General features: G+C 29.7%; 2 protein-coding genes across 3 annotated transcripts; both read left to right on the top strand.

Annotated features, from left to right (window-relative positions):
* Nucleotides 1–1,898: 1,898 nt before the first annotated feature.
* On the top strand, nucleotides 1,899–3,784 carry TOM5 (mitochondrial import receptor subunit TOM5-like protein). Its single transcript, XM_028062230.2, has 2 exons — nucleotides 1,899–2,119; nucleotides 3,482–3,784. The coding sequence occupies exons 1-2, from the start codon at nucleotides 2,033–2,035 to the stop codon at nucleotides 3,557–3,559; spliced, it is 165 nt and encodes a 54-aa protein (XP_027918031.1). The 5' UTR covers nucleotides 1,899–2,032; the 3' UTR covers nucleotides 3,560–3,784.
* Nucleotides 3,785–14,134: 10,350 nt separating this feature from the next.
* LOC114177547 (uncharacterized) lies at nucleotides 14,135–15,903 on the top strand. Of its 2 annotated transcripts, none has more exons than XM_085670954.1 (3): nucleotides 14,135–14,303; nucleotides 14,406–14,826; nucleotides 15,384–15,903. In XM_085670954.1, exons 1-3 carry the CDS (start codon nucleotides 14,271–14,273, stop codon nucleotides 15,749–15,751), a joined length of 822 nt encoding a protein of 273 aa, XP_085527080.1. In that variant the 5' UTR covers nucleotides 14,135–14,270; the 3' UTR covers nucleotides 15,752–15,903. The 2 variants fall into 2 exon arrangements, with proteins under 2 accessions (XP_085527080.1, XP_027918736.2); XM_028062935.2 differs by having other exon boundaries at nucleotides 14,143–14,303; nucleotides 14,409–14,826.
* Nucleotides 15,904–16,846: the final 943 nt, after the last annotated feature.

Here is a 16,846-nt window from a genome sequence, read left to right as displayed (position 1 = left end):
ATAGTGAGATAATAATAACAATATGATACTAGTTGAGGTGATATATATATATATATATATATATATATATATATATATATATATATATATATATATATATATATATATATATATATATATAATATGAATAAAAGTGATAATAACAATAGTATAAATGGTGATAAAAAAAGTGGTGAGGTACAACAAAAATAACAAAAAATAACCATAATTATTTTATATAATTATTTTGTAGTTCAACTCTAAAAATACCTGAAATGTAGTGTACCCATAAAATCTAAAATAATAAAGACGTCTTATTTTATTGTATTCTAAATAATCAATTATTATAGAATATGAAAGATGGTGTGTGACTGACAGAAACTTTTAATCCTCTTTATAAAGAATTTTAGTATTATTTAATAGAGGATATACATAATTCAAGTTAACTGTTATAAAATAATTTTTTCGTTATAAATTTAATATAAATATATAGAAAAATATTTATTAGAATGATTGTTATATAAAATGGATATTACATGTCGACATTTGTCAATCTGAGTACATAAAAATTGATTGATTAAAAAAAAGTACAAAAACATTATGATTAAAACAGATTGGTTTTTACAAAGATTCAGTCAATCTTTTACATTTCTTTCAAAACAAACTTCTCCTCATGCATATCAATTATCAAAACCAGTGAATTATGGATAAAGTGAATTCCTTTCTATTTAGTTTTTATACCATGAAGAGTCTGATCTAGTTGTTGAAAAAGTAAAAAAAGAAGAAGTTATAATTACGTCTTGTATAATTAGGATTAAAATAATGTATTTGTATAACTAAATTCACATTGTGTAATAAAATTTAGAGATTAATTTATATTTTCCGTACAAAGCAAAATCGTTTATTCAAAGATTGAATTGACATATACCAAACATTGGAAAAAATGTTCAATGTTCCCATCATATTTCATGTTCTTCCAAAGCAAACAATGACATTCAATTTTGAATTAAAACAGTCCATAAATTTTAAAACAGTTTAAATTATTTATACTACATGTTCTCATATAATGATATATCTCCCAGAGATATGTAAAATGAACAAATCATTTTTACGTTTAAATGATTAAGATATTATCTTTTTACTTTTTTTTTATATTCAAGAATTTTAGGTAGGTCGGAGTGTTTACAATGACACTCGGTCCTTTATTTATTTATATATATATATATATATATATATATGGTAATTAATTGAGTGAATAATTATATATTATAAATACAATTTTTTTTAATGAATTTTTATTTTATTGGACTTTGGTTACTTAAGTCAAGCCTATTTTAGATAATTTTAGGATATTTTAATCTTATTTAATCTTTAATGAAGTAATTCTCATATTATTTATCACTCCAATATCTAAGTGAAGGGTTATTTTATGCTAACAATATTATCTAGGTTCTTTCCTTTATATTCCAAGAAATTTCTAGAACATTTTGGACAAATAATTTAAGAAGATATCATTTTTCTATACAAATATTTTAAAAAATATTAAACTTAAGAAAAAAAAAACTCTTTAAAACAAGTTCACATGTCATAATAAATATCTTAAAATTAAAAATTAATATTACATAAAATCTTAAAATAAAAATATTTTAATATGAATATTTATATTTACAATATTATTTTCAATATTTTAATAACTGTTTAAACTTGAATACAAATAAGAAATTATAAAAGTGTTAGTTGTTACAAAATTTAAACTGCTAAAACAAATTTTGTAAAATTATAACATAAAAATAACCTTATATATTAAAATCCATTTAAAATGAAATAAAATCTTATATGAATTTATAAATTTCTTTTAACAAATTAAATATAAACCTTTATATTTGCGCCCCGGAAAAAAGAGTATAGAAAATAAGAAACAAAAGAAGCTAAAGCAAAGATAAAAAGGAACAAAAGAAAAAAAGACTTCAGAGCGCAGTAAGCAAAACGCAAAACACAAAACCCAGAACCCTAACACCTGTGGTGCTTTGCTTTTGCCTTTCTTTTCACATCAATGGCCGACTCTGTAGTTTCGATTCAGTACCTCAAAGATTTCGTCAATTCTCAACTCTACGACGAAGAGAAATGGGCCTTCAACGTGGTAATCTATTTTTCTAACGCATTCTTGTATTCGTTTCGCACCTGTTCGTCCAGATCGTTTCTTTTTCCTCACGTTCCCATTTGTTTTAAATGGTAATTGGTTCCAATATAGATTGGTTTGACTGCGATGTCAACAAATCAAATTGCTAGGGTCTGTGCTTTGTTTTTCTGCAGAGATAGGTGAATGAAATCAAGCAATGGTTCCAAGAGTGTTTTAAAATTTTAAGTTTTTATATATGAAATGAGACCCTTTTTGAATTCGAGCTGTTCTGTGTGCTTTTATGATAAGGTTCTTAGGAAGAAACTTGATTTATTTAGTTATTTATTAATTGTGGTATGAATGTGTTGTCATTACCCCCTCCGCCCCATGTTACTCATCGTTGCAACATAATAGCTCTGTGACGAGTCCATGATTTTATACCTTGTGGTGTTGGATCCGTTGTCACTGTTATTTGGTGGGAATGCTTATATGGGGTTGGTTCAATTCTTGATTGAACTCGAAGATCCTTGCGAATTTATGGATTCTTGTGGATTATGAAACAACTGTTGATTGCATTATGTTCCAATTACATGCCTTAATTTTATAAGTCGTTCTGTTGATGATCCTGTGACTATTGGATATTTATTCCTCTGGCTAGGTGTTAACTTGTTTGTTGTATTACATTACTTTGGTGTTTTGAAAATGTCTGTCCTCTTCTCATTGACTGCATCTTAATGACAATGGCATTGTCTTTTACCCTTTGTTCGTTTAGAGAGGAAAATGAAGGCAGAAAGAACATTTTGAAGTATGAATTGAAGAGAAAACGAAAAGAAAGAATAATTTGAATTTTTGTTTGTAACAGTCAACTTTCTCCTCTTTTTTTTTTTTGTCGTTTCTATATTTATTCTTCTACTGAGCATAAGTGAATACATCATTGTCCGGTTTTCCCCTCCTTTCTATTTCTCTTTTCCTCTCACCCATGGAGAGCATTAGTTTCATAGGAATTTAGCCGCACTCTGCTGTCAAACATTATTATTAGTTTTGCCAAGAAGCTCTTAAGACATCTGTTTGATGAAAATGTAGTATGGGTAATTGAACCCTATAAATTTCTTATCCTAGGAGTAATGGATAGATGCTGTAACTTATCACCTAGACTAAGCAACCGCCGAAGTTTCTGGTTAATTGGGATGTTCATGAGCTTAGTTTTACAGGAAATGCAGGTAGTAAGTGTTGGTTGTAGAACATGAATAAGATTGTTGCACGGGCTATTTAGTGATTTGTGTCTTTTAGTTTTTACATAATTGTAAAGGAATTTCTTCGTGTTTTATATCCTGAAGCTTAATTTAGAATGAATGTTGATTCTCTTCTTTATTTGGCATGTAGAAATTGCTGCGTGCTGCGGGACTTTTTGCAGGATCAATAGTACTTATGCGAAATTATGGTGACCTTATGGCAATCTGAAAGTAGCACAAGTGACAAGTTCTCTGCCATGAGTTGCTATAACCTACTTAAACAGTATTGTGATGTCTAGGTTTTTTGTTTTTAATTTACTTTTCAGTAATTTGAACTTGAAGTGAGCTTCATTGGCATGAAGCTTTTGATGAGCGATGACAATCTTTTTCCGATTGGTTATGTTATAGTACATTCACATTTCCTTTGGCAAAATATGTTTTGGATATGAAGTAACTATTTTGGATGTTCATAGATTTAATTCAATTCGGTGAATAAAATACTAATAGTAGTAGTAAGAATCAACAATTATTATATATATTTGCAGCGGGCTGGAATAGTTAGGTCAAATCTCATCTGTACAAGAAAAAACTCTTATATTAGTAAGTTGTTTTTGCTTCTGCAGATCAAAGCTGTTATATTCGCATGAAAATCCCCTGCATGTTTGAATGAAAGTAAAAGTTTTGTAAAATGAGTCAATTGTAGAGAATAACTAATTTATTAATTTATTTGGTGAATTTAAAACTTTTTAGAGTAGAATGAATTGTTTGGATGAGAAAATTAAAATTTAATAATTAAAAAAAATGTATTTTAAATAACTAAAACAATTAATTTTGAAATTTACTAAAAAAAATTAAAAAATTAAAATTTCACAAGGTACTATCTCTATGTAAACACACACATGCATATATATATATATATATATATATATATATATATATATATATATATATATATGTTTCAAAAAAAATAATTTATTAAATATTATTTGAAAATTTAATATTTTAAAATAAATATAGTTAAGAAAAATTTAATTATTTTATCTAAATAAAGAAAACTAAAATATAAATATTGTAATTATTTTATATAAATATAATATTTTAAAAAGGAAGAGAATTTATTTATAAATAATTCATATATCATGTATTCTAATTTTATGATATTATTAAAAATATTTAATACAATTGTTACTTAAATTTATGGAATTGTTTTTAAAATATTATTTGTTAGTTGAAATTTGTGGAATTGTTTATCGTATTTAAAGTGCCCTTGGTAAGGTGTGTTTAGGGATGTCAAAAAAATCCGTACTCGTGGGTATCCGCGGATAAAACCCGCAACGGGTAGAAAATGAATATTAAAAAGGGATACTCGCTACTGCGGGTATGAGTAAATTACTTCCATATAATGTGGAGGTGGTATTGATGTGTCTCTAAGACTGGTTATGGACCAACATGGAAGGTAATGAAATTAGCACTTTTACTTAGATATTTTAATTAAGTGATTGTTAGAAATTTTTACTGAACTTCTTATGTTTTAAGGCTCTTCTAGATTAAAATTGGACAATATGAAACTTTATACAATGTTGCAAGAGGTGGACATTGATGAAGTTAGTAATTTCTTTAATATTTTATTCAAAAATAAACTACAATATAAATTGGTAGTGATTTTTTATTTGTTTGTTTTTCAAGAATCAATCGGAGAAAGGGGACTTGTTGATCTAAGCACTAATTATGATTAAATATTTATTTTTTAAAATATTTTTGTAAATACCCGCGGATACCCGCGGATATGAAAAAAATAGACGGGTACCCGCATAACGGATACCCGACGGATATAAGTACGGGTACGAGACAAATATTTATCCAACGGGTAGGGTACGGGGGAGCTACTACCCGTACCCTACCCGTCCCGTTGATATCCTAGGTGTGTTTGACTAACTTCTAAGAAGTTTTATAGACAAAAAGGGATTGGTAAGTTTTATTTTAGGAGCTTTTAGTTTATTTATCATTATATATTTTAACATATTTGGATGCCAGAACTTAGATACCATATTGCAATTTCATCTTAGTAATTTTCATCATGTGTATTATAGAAGCGAAACTCCAATTTAGTATGATATTATATCACTTTTTACACTCTTTAATTGTTAAAAAAACATTGTTAAGATGATTTTTGAAATGATTATTACAAAAGCTATCAAATTTATTAGGCATGGTTAGGGATTTCAATGGGACGGATAGGGTACGGGTAGTAGTTTCCTGTATCTTATTCTTTGGATAAATATCAGCTTGGTACCCGTACCTATATTCGTCGGGTATCTGTTATGCGGGTACCCGCATAATTTTTTAATATCTACGAATACCTGTAGGTATTTAAAAATAAATAAATATTTAACAACATATTTTAATCGTAAATTTAAATAAAATACAATAAATAACATTTATAAATTTTAAACAAAATCCAAATAACCGATTTAAATAGTGTTGAATGACAGTTTACAAAAAAGTAAAATTTTCTTAAAACTAATTGATAAAAAAATAACTCATTCAAAATCAATATATTAATATTTTAATCATGTTTTTTATTTTTTAATTTAAATTAGAGTGTAGCAGATACGGATAATCACATGTACAAATACAATGATATATGTATCTATCCTGTTAACATGAGAGTATTAAAAATACATGTACCCGTTACTCACAGATATCCATTTATGATATTCATTTTTTATTCATTACAAATTTTATCCACAGATACCTACGAATTTTTTTGATATCCTTGAACATAGTGATTTAAACTTCAAAGTAATGGTCAAAATGCGCAAGTTTCTCCGTTGCGTATTTGCGTATTTGTAAAGGTGTGTGGCTTAGAACGGTATTCAACGTCAATCAAACAACTATCTCTCACTTTTGTATTCTATGGAAACAATGGTAAGAAACTAATTAAAAAAAGTCATAGTTTGAAAAGAATTTATGAAAATGGGTGAAGAAGCACCACACACCATATGATGTCATTCTTACATGTTTTTTTAAAGAATTTGAATATGTCTCGTTTTAAATAGAAATGAGAAACTTGAATGCATATATAAAATATAAAAACATTCAATAATCAATCAATTAAAAAAATTTAATAGAAAACCAACCAATATCAAAATTTATAAATGATTTATAACTTAATCAAGACCAATTTTAAACTCCCTTACATGCTTTGTTTTATTTTCTTTTACTTTTTTATGGGTAAAATATCCTCTTTCTTTATAATATTATTGGATTTTATTTTTAATATGTAATGTTTTATTTCATGATATTTTAAAATTATTATGTTTAGTATTTGTTTGCAATAAAAATAATGATGTCATGTAAGTTAAAAAACATATCATGTTTATAAGAGTTAAAGAGTAAGCATATGTTACATTAAATTAGATAAAAAGATAAAGTATTTATAGAAAAATCTTTAATTAGGACGGACTTGGACGACCTTTGGCTGATTCAACAGGTGTTAACATTCGACTTTTAACTGGATCGATCTTTGGTCGAGGTCGTCTTAAGCGGACCTTCAATTGTGACTCTCTCTCACACACACTCAAATGAAGTTGTAATATATATATATATATATATATATATATATATATATATATATATATATATATATATGACTTTTGTTAGTTTTTTTTATTCCTTTTCCATATGTAAGAATTTAGGATGTAGAAAATATAATCATAACTTCCCCTGTTCTTAATCACAAAGAATGATGATGGATAAAATTTAAGTACAAAGTGTCAGTACATTAAATACTTAAGAGTTTTCTATAGAGATTTAAGGATGGGGATAAACCAAATCTAAAGAAATTGAATGCAAAAGTGTATCTATATATATGCATGTATAGATTAAGATGTTTATAAATAACAAAGGTTCAAATGGCTAAAAGAAAAAAAAAAAGACATTGGGAGTAAACCAAAGTAATATAGAGAAGTGAAAAAATAAAAACAATGAAGACGTAGTTAACAAAAGAAGAGTCAATAGTGCAAGTGTATAAAAAGGAGAAACTTGCACTTATCTCTTATGATCCCTGAGGTAAGGGGAAGAGACATTTATCATTTTTTATTTTTTTATTTTTAGTATCTTTTACCTCTTCACAATTATTTTTATTTCTATATTTACCTTATATAAGGTGTCTTTAACCTCATTCTAATTTATATTTAGTTTTCACTCTTATTTATTTATTTATATTCATCTACAGTTTTGCGCTGATCTTATTTATTTAATTTATATTACTCTCATTTATTTATTTATATTTACCTCTAGTCACGTATTGGTCCTTGTTATTTATCTATATTTATTTTCAATTATGTATTTGTTAGGATTATAGAGGGGTTTTTTATTGGGGAGATACAAACACCAATGAGACCTGAGCCTAACCACATAAGGTACTGACACCACTCTCAACCCAAAACCTTATGGGTCTTTATTCTTATATAGTGCTCTATTTTCTCATTTCTGGTCAATGTGGGACTTAGACTCACACTTGGATTCCTAACAATCTCCCCCTCGAGAGTCCCTTTAACCACATTGGTACACTCTCTCTCCAGCGGAAGCATCCCCAACCACGAGTACTCCTTTACTGTATCGTTGTTCTTCTTAACGGGACACGCTTACCTGAAACCCTTGTCAGGAAGACTTTCGATACAAGGACCATATTGCACTCGTCTGAGCCGGTTTCAACCATCGGCTTTGATACCAATTGTTAGGAACAAGGCAATAAAAGAAAGAATAAATGAGAGAAAAACACAGAGAATTTAACATGGTTCGGCGTACAATGTGTATGCCTACGTCCACGACTACACTAAGAAATATTTGTATTTCTGGTGTATCTTAAAGCTTTACATAGAGTCTCTTATATAGTAAAATAGAGAACCACATCTCACTATTTTAAGCGATGTGGGACTAAATCAAGCACCATAATACTAACAATTCTTCCACTTGGGGTTTGATTTACATTACCACCTAGTGTAGTGCCTTCATCATCAATTTTCCCGAAGGCCAGTTGAGGCAATGCAAAGCCTCAACTTAGTTGTTGTGACAGTCTTGGTCAACATATCAGCTGGATTCTCTGCACCTAGAATCTTCAACAAAATCAAATCTCCATCATTTATTAAGTTTCTGATAAAATGATACTTTAATTCAATGTGTTTGCATCTGGAGTGAAGAATTGGATTTTTAGCAAGACAAATGGCACTTTGACTGTCACTGAACAATGAAGGTTCATCTTGCCTTTTTCCTAATTCTTTTAGAAGATTCTTCAAACATATCATCTCTTTTGCTGCTTTTGAGATAACTATATATCCAGCTTCAGTGGTTGAAAGGAAGACTCTTCCTTGAAGTTTGGACTTCCAACTGATAGGTGTGCCACCCAACGTAAAAATATAACCTGTTGTGCTCTTTCAACCATCCAAATCACCTCCCAAATCTGCATCAGAAAATCCCTGTAAAGTGATATTACTTCTTTTAAAGAACAAATGCATCTTTGAAGTGCCATTCAAATATCTCAATATCCACTTCACGCCTTCCCAATGCTTCTTTCCGGGATTGGATAGAAACCTACTCACAACTCCCACTGCATGTGCTATATCAGATCTGGTGCAAACCATAGCATACATCAAGCTCCCTACTGCAGATGCATATGACACTTTAGACATGTGATTTTCTTCTTCCTCTGTCTGAGAAGATTGCCTTTTTGAGAACTTTAAGTGAGTTCCCAAAGGTGTATTCCTGGTTTTAGCATTTCCAACATTGAACCTGCTAAGCAATTTTTCTATATATTTTTCCTGAGATAAATTTAGAATACCTTTAGATCTATCCCTGGAAATTCTCATACCAAGAATTTGCTTGGTTGGACCAAGATCCTTCATTTCAAAATTTTCTGACAATTGTTTCTTCAACCTGTCAATTTCTGCCATATTAGCATCAACAATCAACATGTCATCAACATACAAGGCAAGAATGATATAACTATCAACATATTTCTTCACGTAACAACAATGATCTTCTTCACATCTGTGAAATCCTGAGTTTCTCATAAACTCATTAAACTTCTTATACCATTGTCGCGGTGCTTGTTTCTCCCTAGTGATACCCCCTCCTCTATAGACCTAACAAGTGGTATCAGAGTCGATGGTTAAAACCGGCTCAGACGAGTGCAATATGGTCCTAGTATCGAAAGTCTTCCTGGCAAGGGTCCCAGGTAAGGGTTCCAGGTAAGGGTTCCAGGTAAGTGTGTCCCGTTAAGAAAAATGGCAGTACAGAAAAGGGTAGAAAAAGGAGTACTCGTAGTTGGGAATGCTTCCGCTCGAGGGGAAATGTACCAATGTGGTTGAAGGGACTCACCCTTGAGGGGGAGATTGTTAGGAATCAAAGTGTGAGTCTAAGTCCCACATTGACCAGAAATGAGAAAGTATAGTACTATATAAGAATAAAGACCCATAAACCCATTGCCTTAAGATTTTGGGTTGAGAGTGGTATCAGTGTCTTATGTGATTAGGCTCATATCTCATTGGTGTTGTTCTCCCCAGTGAAATCTCCTCTGTAAAACCTGACAGTATTGGTCATATTTATTTATTTATACAATTATATTGTTTAATATCGAGATACAATGTATGATAAATAAAGATTTGATTATTGTAGTTGGAGGTATGACCTTGGAGATTTAAATCAGTGGATATTACTCAAAATGAGATGTTCTTGGGTTACTTTGTTGTCATGATGAGACTCATTTATCCTGACTAGTCACTACAAAATTAATCAAAATATTTATAAAGTATGATAAAAACCTAATTTCATGAATTTGAAAGAGCTTTCAGTTTACTTTATTTTATTTTATTGAGATATGCCATATTTTTATGTGATATTTGTCTCACTTCCCTATTTTATAATTGTGTATAAAAAATATTATATTCTAGATGGCTACCCCTAACATGCCCGACCCATTCTTTGATGATATAGTAGCAGTCTTTACAGGAAACGCATGGCAAACCAACATGGTAAATAATTCGATAACATTTCAAGAAACTAGAAATTCTACTATCATATTCCTAAATGCTCCAAATGCATCAGTTACCCTTGAAGGATAGATTTGAGTTACTTTCTATTTACATCCAATAGTCCAAGTAAACCCTATCCATAACATTTTTCCTCCAAATGCTTGAAGGTCGGTATATGAGGGGAAAATTGTAAATAAATAATACTCCTTCCTCCTTTAGTATAGAAAATATAATATGTACCAAATGATGTGAATTTAAGATGCATAAAGTACTGTAAAATATATAAATATATGTATATGTGAATATTTTATGTATGTTATATGTTATTGTAAAATTATGTATTAAAATATTTTTTATAAGTATAATATAAAAAATAATAGTAACAAAAAAAACAAACAAAAATTTAGGTCGTCATAAAAGTAATATGTTTAAAAGGACTCATCTCTATTTTTTGTATGCATAAGGTAGTAAAATATTTGTTTTATGGATTAAATATATTTTTGGTTCATTAACTTTCACTAAAAATTGGAATTAGTTCATCTTTCAAACTTTGACCCAATTTAGTCCCTCAACTTTAGAAATGCATGGAGTAACCAAATTGTGTTAAGTTTATTTGACGTTTCAAACACGTTTATCAGATAACATTGAAGCGGAAATGAGTCAAACGATATAAACAACTTAAACACTATCATAAAACACGTTTGAAATGTCAAATAAACTTAACAAAATTTAGTTAAAAAGATTAAATCCACACATTTCTAAAGTTTGAGAACTAAATTGGACAAAAATTTTAAAGATGGACTAATTCTTATTTTCACTTAAAGATAAGGATAAAAACATATTTAACCCTTGTTTTATTTATTTAGTTATAGGTTTATATGATATGATTGAATTAAATTTATATGAAATGTATATGACAAGATGAAATGTGATGATATAATATTCATTATTTGTATATTGTTTGGTTGCTTGTGATCAATTGTGTTTGTAATATTAAGGACATAAGCTTATTAAAAAAATATCTTAACTTTGATGGTAATCTAAAACTTGGTGAAAAAATAAACGAATCTTTTGCAAAAACTTTATAGTACTTGATGATATCATCACTATCAGTATTTTTTATAATAAAAAGTTACTCTAATGACTAAAAATAATTTATTTAAAGTTACATGAATAATTTTTTTTATTGTAAAGACTCAAATAAATAAATTATGACACAAAAAATTCTTGTTATATTTAAATGTCGAACTTATTTTTATTTTAATATTTTTTATTGAAGATATAAATGTAATTATTTTTCATTTCTTTTTTTACATTTAAATAAGAAGTAAAGATTATGTATCGACATACACATTAATGATACATTTTGCCTGTTTTAAAATATCAATTATTTGTTTCATATAAACAACTAGTATTATTTAGGTTATGTTGCTCTTATAATTTGTTCTCAAACAAGAAATAGGCCACACTACTAAACAAGAACACAAATCAACCTATATCACATCCAGAAGAAACAAAGCTAATTTAGGAAACAAGTAAAGTCTACATTTTTATAAAACTCTACTTTATTACAAGAACGTGTCCAATATCATTAACAAGTCTAAAACACTAGTCTATTAATTAACTAAATTTAAATAAGAAAAAATATACCATGACTTTCATTTTTTGACTGTCATCCTTTATTTTCTGACGTGGACTTAGTGTAGACCATTAATTAATGTAGCATTGTCTCTTCCTTTAAAAGAGATCAGTGATCCACACTACAAACCACGACGGAAATGAAAGTATGTGAGTCAAACAACGAGAGTGATAATATTATTTTCCTTTAAATAATATTGCTTAGTAGTATTATTATATTGATTTTCTTAGTAACTGACCATATTGACTTAAACAAAAAACTAAACCTTTAAGATTATTAAAAACTAAATTTATACCTTTTTTTTAAATAATTATTATACTGTATTGTGTACATATAATTATACATAATATATATTCAATACATAAATGACATAATATGAGAAAAAACTAAATTATTAATGGGTCTATTTATGACTAACAATATAATAATCTAACTCATCCTTTAAGAAATCTATGACAAAACTTCAATTTTGTAGACCAGAGAATACTTTAAAAGTGACCAGATAATGCATTTTAAGAAGAACTTATAAATAAATACATCAGATTCAAAATTTATTTTATTTTATCTTGGCCATGTGGAGACGTACCAACGACTTTGTTTTTATGAAAAAAATTAAACGACATGTGCATTTGTCAAAACTTTGAAAAGAAAATTCGTACTCCCTAGTAGTGCTCTCTTGTTCAACACCACGTTTATCATTTCATTTCCATGCATCAAAGTTGGAATATTTCATTCCCACTTCTCACCCTTTTTTAACCACAATAATATATTTACAAGAATAAACAACATAATATTGTTTCTCAAATATTTAAGAGAAAAATTATTGTAGTTTTCACGTGTAATAATACATCAAGATTAAAGTAGTCACAAAGAAAAATAAGAAACACTGTATAATTAAAAACGTGCTAAACGCACTTTGTGTAAAAAAATGATCATTAGTTAAAATTAAAATATACTTTTTTTTGAAATAAATATATTTTTCTAAAAGTTACTTAACTAACTATTTTAAAACTTTATTTATATAAATAGATCCGTGTGTTGTTTATATGTCAGAATTCGGCTACATGTGAATTGTGGTTGGTTATTCATACCAAAAACTTGATATACCGATCGTTGTTCACATAGAATTTTAATTTTCAAGAATGAAATTATAACTCAAAAATAATAAACAGGTTTATATTAGAGTAAATAAAATTTGAAGGGTTGACTTATATAAATAAATAAATAAAAAGCTTATCTAAGGAAAAAATTATTAACGTGGTGGAAACGTAAATTTGACATTAAAAAATATCACTTCAGACGATAATAAAAAATTATCAAAATTTAATTATTAAAAAAGTATTTTCTTTGAAATAATGACAGAAATTGACTGTGGATTAATTATTCCTAGCAAGAAACAAAGAAGGTGGGAGTTTTCCACACAGGTTCCTGGTTCTGGAATTTAAGTTGACCTTAATACCCCTACGATGTTTCCCGAATTACAGAGGAACCTCGTACGAGGGTGAAGTACAAGGTGTGTGTCGTATTGTAAGCGATGACAGTGACAAACAGAGAGAAAGGATTTGTGTTGAGCAGCAGAAGCTTGTGTGAGAAGATACGTGCACCTTTATCTCCATTGATTAACACGTGGAAAATTTGAAATGCATTGTCAAGTTTCACGCTCTACCCATAACCAGCCTAACAACATGACATCAACTCGCGAACCCTTCTCTGCATTTCTCACTTCTCACATCACTCAGGTCCACTTCTTTATGCGTCCAAGCTTTCCTTAGCTGGATTCCTTCTTTTTCTTCATTCTTCCCCAAATTACTATTACTAATTCTTCTTATACTAATTGGATCTCTCTCATCACACTTTTTCATGAAACACTGTGTGTGAAAATTTGTGTAAGATATAAATTTTCTTTACTTGTTTCATTTTACTGTTTCTACGTCACTTGATGAGTCCAATGCTGACATTGTGTGATCCGTGAGCCACCACCCACACATCCTCGTGTTTTTAACTCTTTCGTCCCCACAGTACCCACTTGTTTTTCTTGATGTGACGTTCAGTCCCTAAAATTAAAACAGAGTTTGCGTTTAGATTTTGACTTTCCTGTTTTATTTCCTCTGCATTATTATCTTTTGTGTCACATGTAGTATATAATCCTGGCAGCAACACTTTTTTCCAGTGTGGAGGAAGTGATACTCTTTCGTTCCTCCAAATTTTATGTCCTTTTTCATTCTGAGGGAACAAGCCTTCTCCAAAGGAGTTAGTTGTTCTGTTCTATGACTTCACCTTTTTCTTGGATTTCAATGGAGGTGATGATAAACCAGAAAAAAAAAAGAAAGAATATAAAGCTGATTAAATTGATTTATTCATTCATACAAGAAGGAAGTGACCTTTTTTCTTTTTTGCTTTAGCAGGGATTTTATTCTGAGAAATCGTACACTAACTCTGAGCAGATAGACCTTACTCTGAAGCTTTCTCCCTGCGGTCAAAATGCAGAAGAAAAGATGGTTCTCACAAGTTCATCATCAGAAATGGTTGGGGAGAAATCCCAGAACATAAAGATGGAAAATGGGGTTCAAGAGAATCCCTTTGCTGTTTGTGTAGCAGAGGGTGAGAAGGGTCTGGTGAGGTTTGGGGACCTGCAGTCAATGAGAAGAGTGAGGACCGGAAAGAGATTATTGATGAAGAAGATGCAGATGGCTATGGTGGCTGCAGCGGCTGCAGAGAACTCTTTTCCGGTGTCTCCGGCGGGTGCTCAGCCACTGCCACCCTCAATTGATGATAATTTCAAGATGTTTGCACATCCTTCTTATTCGGATCCATGGCATGAAGGTAACCATTTTTATTTTCTCTTTCGTTTGTTTATAACCACATCATCACAAGTACACACTTTTTAGCATAGTTCTTGTATTTTTGTGGATGTTAGATTTAAGTTAACGTTTCTGAAAAAAAAATTCTATGATTGCTTATTTACAATCTGATATGATAGACCTCATATTACACAGTTCTTTTAGTACAGTGTTGTTGGTGTATCCCACGTGACGTGGTGAGAAGGATGATAAGTATGGAAATTATTAGGAACAAAACATGCACTGACAGAAAAACAACAAAATTGCTGATGTAAAATTGTTGTATGTTCTGAGTAATACATGTCCATAGTTCCATCATTCTTCACTGTCAGATTTTGGAATTATGTAATAGTTCCACAACACTGAAAACCAGTTTATGGCAAACATTCTTAAAATTAATGTTTTTTCTCCAGACAAAAATCAGTGACTTGACAACTATACATGCATGAATTACATGTATGTGGAATTGTAGCAGAAGTTTCTCACAGAACATTATGATAAATCTAAATTACTGATAAACATTTTTGTGTTATACTGAAGGAGGAGTTAGTTCGAAGTTGCAAATATCACCAAAGCTGGAAATGGCATCTGAGAAGGCAGCGAAAAAGCTGAAACATGTGAGCTCGTATCATAAAAGTGATGCAATGAAGATTGTGAGAGAAATGCCTTGTGTGATTAGTGCTGGAGATGAAGCAAGTGGGAAGAGAATAGAAGGGCTTCTTTACAAGTATAAGAGAGGCCAAGTTTGTATTGTATGCGTCTGCCATGGCTGCTTCCTCTCACCCACAGAATTTGTGATGCATGCTGGTGGCAAGGAAGTAGCAGATCCCATGAAACACATCACTGTCTCTTCTGATTCATTTTATATCAATGGAGATGGGGCTGCTTTTACCACACATCCCTTCTAGAATGTGTTGAAGCAGTTAAGAATCCTTAGTTTCCGTAGTTATCTTATCCATGATTCTTATTATGACAACACTGTAAAACATGGTTTTCCGCATTTGCTAACCTTCGTATTAGTGTTGAGAAAAATGAAAAATATCGACCGAAACTTGGATAATTAAGAGTACATATATAATACTTTCTCAAAAAAAAATAATTTGTTTTTGATTATATATTTTTCTGTCAACTACTATTCTTTATTTCATTTATTAAAAATTACTAAAAACATGCGGGTGTTGTTTGGAATGAAGAAGTTCTTTTAACGTTGCTCATAGTTTTAAAACATGAAAATCTTGAATTTATTTGTTTGTAACTATCAATTATTAGATTTTTTTATAATTGTCACGTATTTTAATTTCACTAATAGTAATTATTTTGGAAAAACCTGTTTCGGAATTCATAATCAGAAATTTTGGAATGAAAGTTTCCGTAACAATTTTCGCAACAAGATTTTAGGAATAAAATGTTCAGAACACATGAAACACATCTCGAGACACAGTTTCTGGAACAGTTTTCAGAATACGCTTCTCGAAATGCATATAATAATTTTCGAAATGAATTTTCCGAAATACCCCCGCGTGAAATGGGTTTCGGAAAGAGTTTTTCAAACATGGGAAATATTTTCCAGAAAACATTGTCCAGAATAGATTCTGTTAAGTATTTTCTCTCTTTTTCTTCTTCTTCTGCAACGGTGGTCCGGTACTAAAAATGTCAAAATAAGTTAGAATTTGCGAGTCAATTCTGTTCATTAAGGATTAGGGTTGGGTTGGGTTGAAATTTTTTTACAAATTTCAATACAGATTAATTTTTGACCCGGCTCATTTAGATCCCAGCTCATCCGGGTTAAACTCGTGGTAAGCCAGGTTGGCTCACCAACCCGCAGATAAAAGGTCACACAAGTATTTTTTATTTATTTATATTAAGTTGGGTTTTACATTTGAGTCATGTTAGGTTGTTTTTTTATCCAACCCATAAATAATTTGTATTTTTTTTATTTTGATTTGTATTTAGATTGTATAAAAGTTTATTTAAATTTTAATTAGAATTACAATTTAGTTTTG

Source organism: Vigna unguiculata, chromosome 3 (assembly GCF_037176805.1).
Source record: "Vigna unguiculata cultivar grain cowpea cultivar isolate G323 ecotype 2 chromosome 3, ASM3717680v1, whole genome shotgun sequence".
Lineage (NCBI taxonomy): Eukaryota > Viridiplantae > Streptophyta > Magnoliopsida > Fabales > Fabaceae > Vigna > Vigna unguiculata.
Note: the sequence above shows the minus strand (reverse complement) of the source record. Positions and strands in the feature narration are given on the sequence as shown.

Coding starts and splice junctions, on each gene's coding strand:
- TOM5 (XM_028062230.2), top strand. CDS start 2,033: ATGGCCGACTCTGTAGTTTCGATTCAGTACCTCAAAGATTTCGTCAAT. Junction 2,120..3,481: donor AGAAATGGGCCTTCAACGTG/GTAATCTATTTT, acceptor TTTGGCATGTAG/AAATTGCTGCGTGCTGCGGG.
- LOC114177547 (XM_085670954.1), top strand. CDS start 14,271: ATGACTTCACCTTTTTCTTGGATTTCAATGGAG. Junction 14,304..14,405: donor TTTCTTGGATTTCAATGGAG/GTGATGATAAAC, acceptor TTTTTGCTTTAG/CAGGGATTTTATTCTGAGAA. Junction 14,827..15,383: donor TTCGGATCCATGGCATGAAG/GTAACCATTTTT, acceptor GTTATACTGAAG/GAGGAGTTAGTTCGAAGTTG.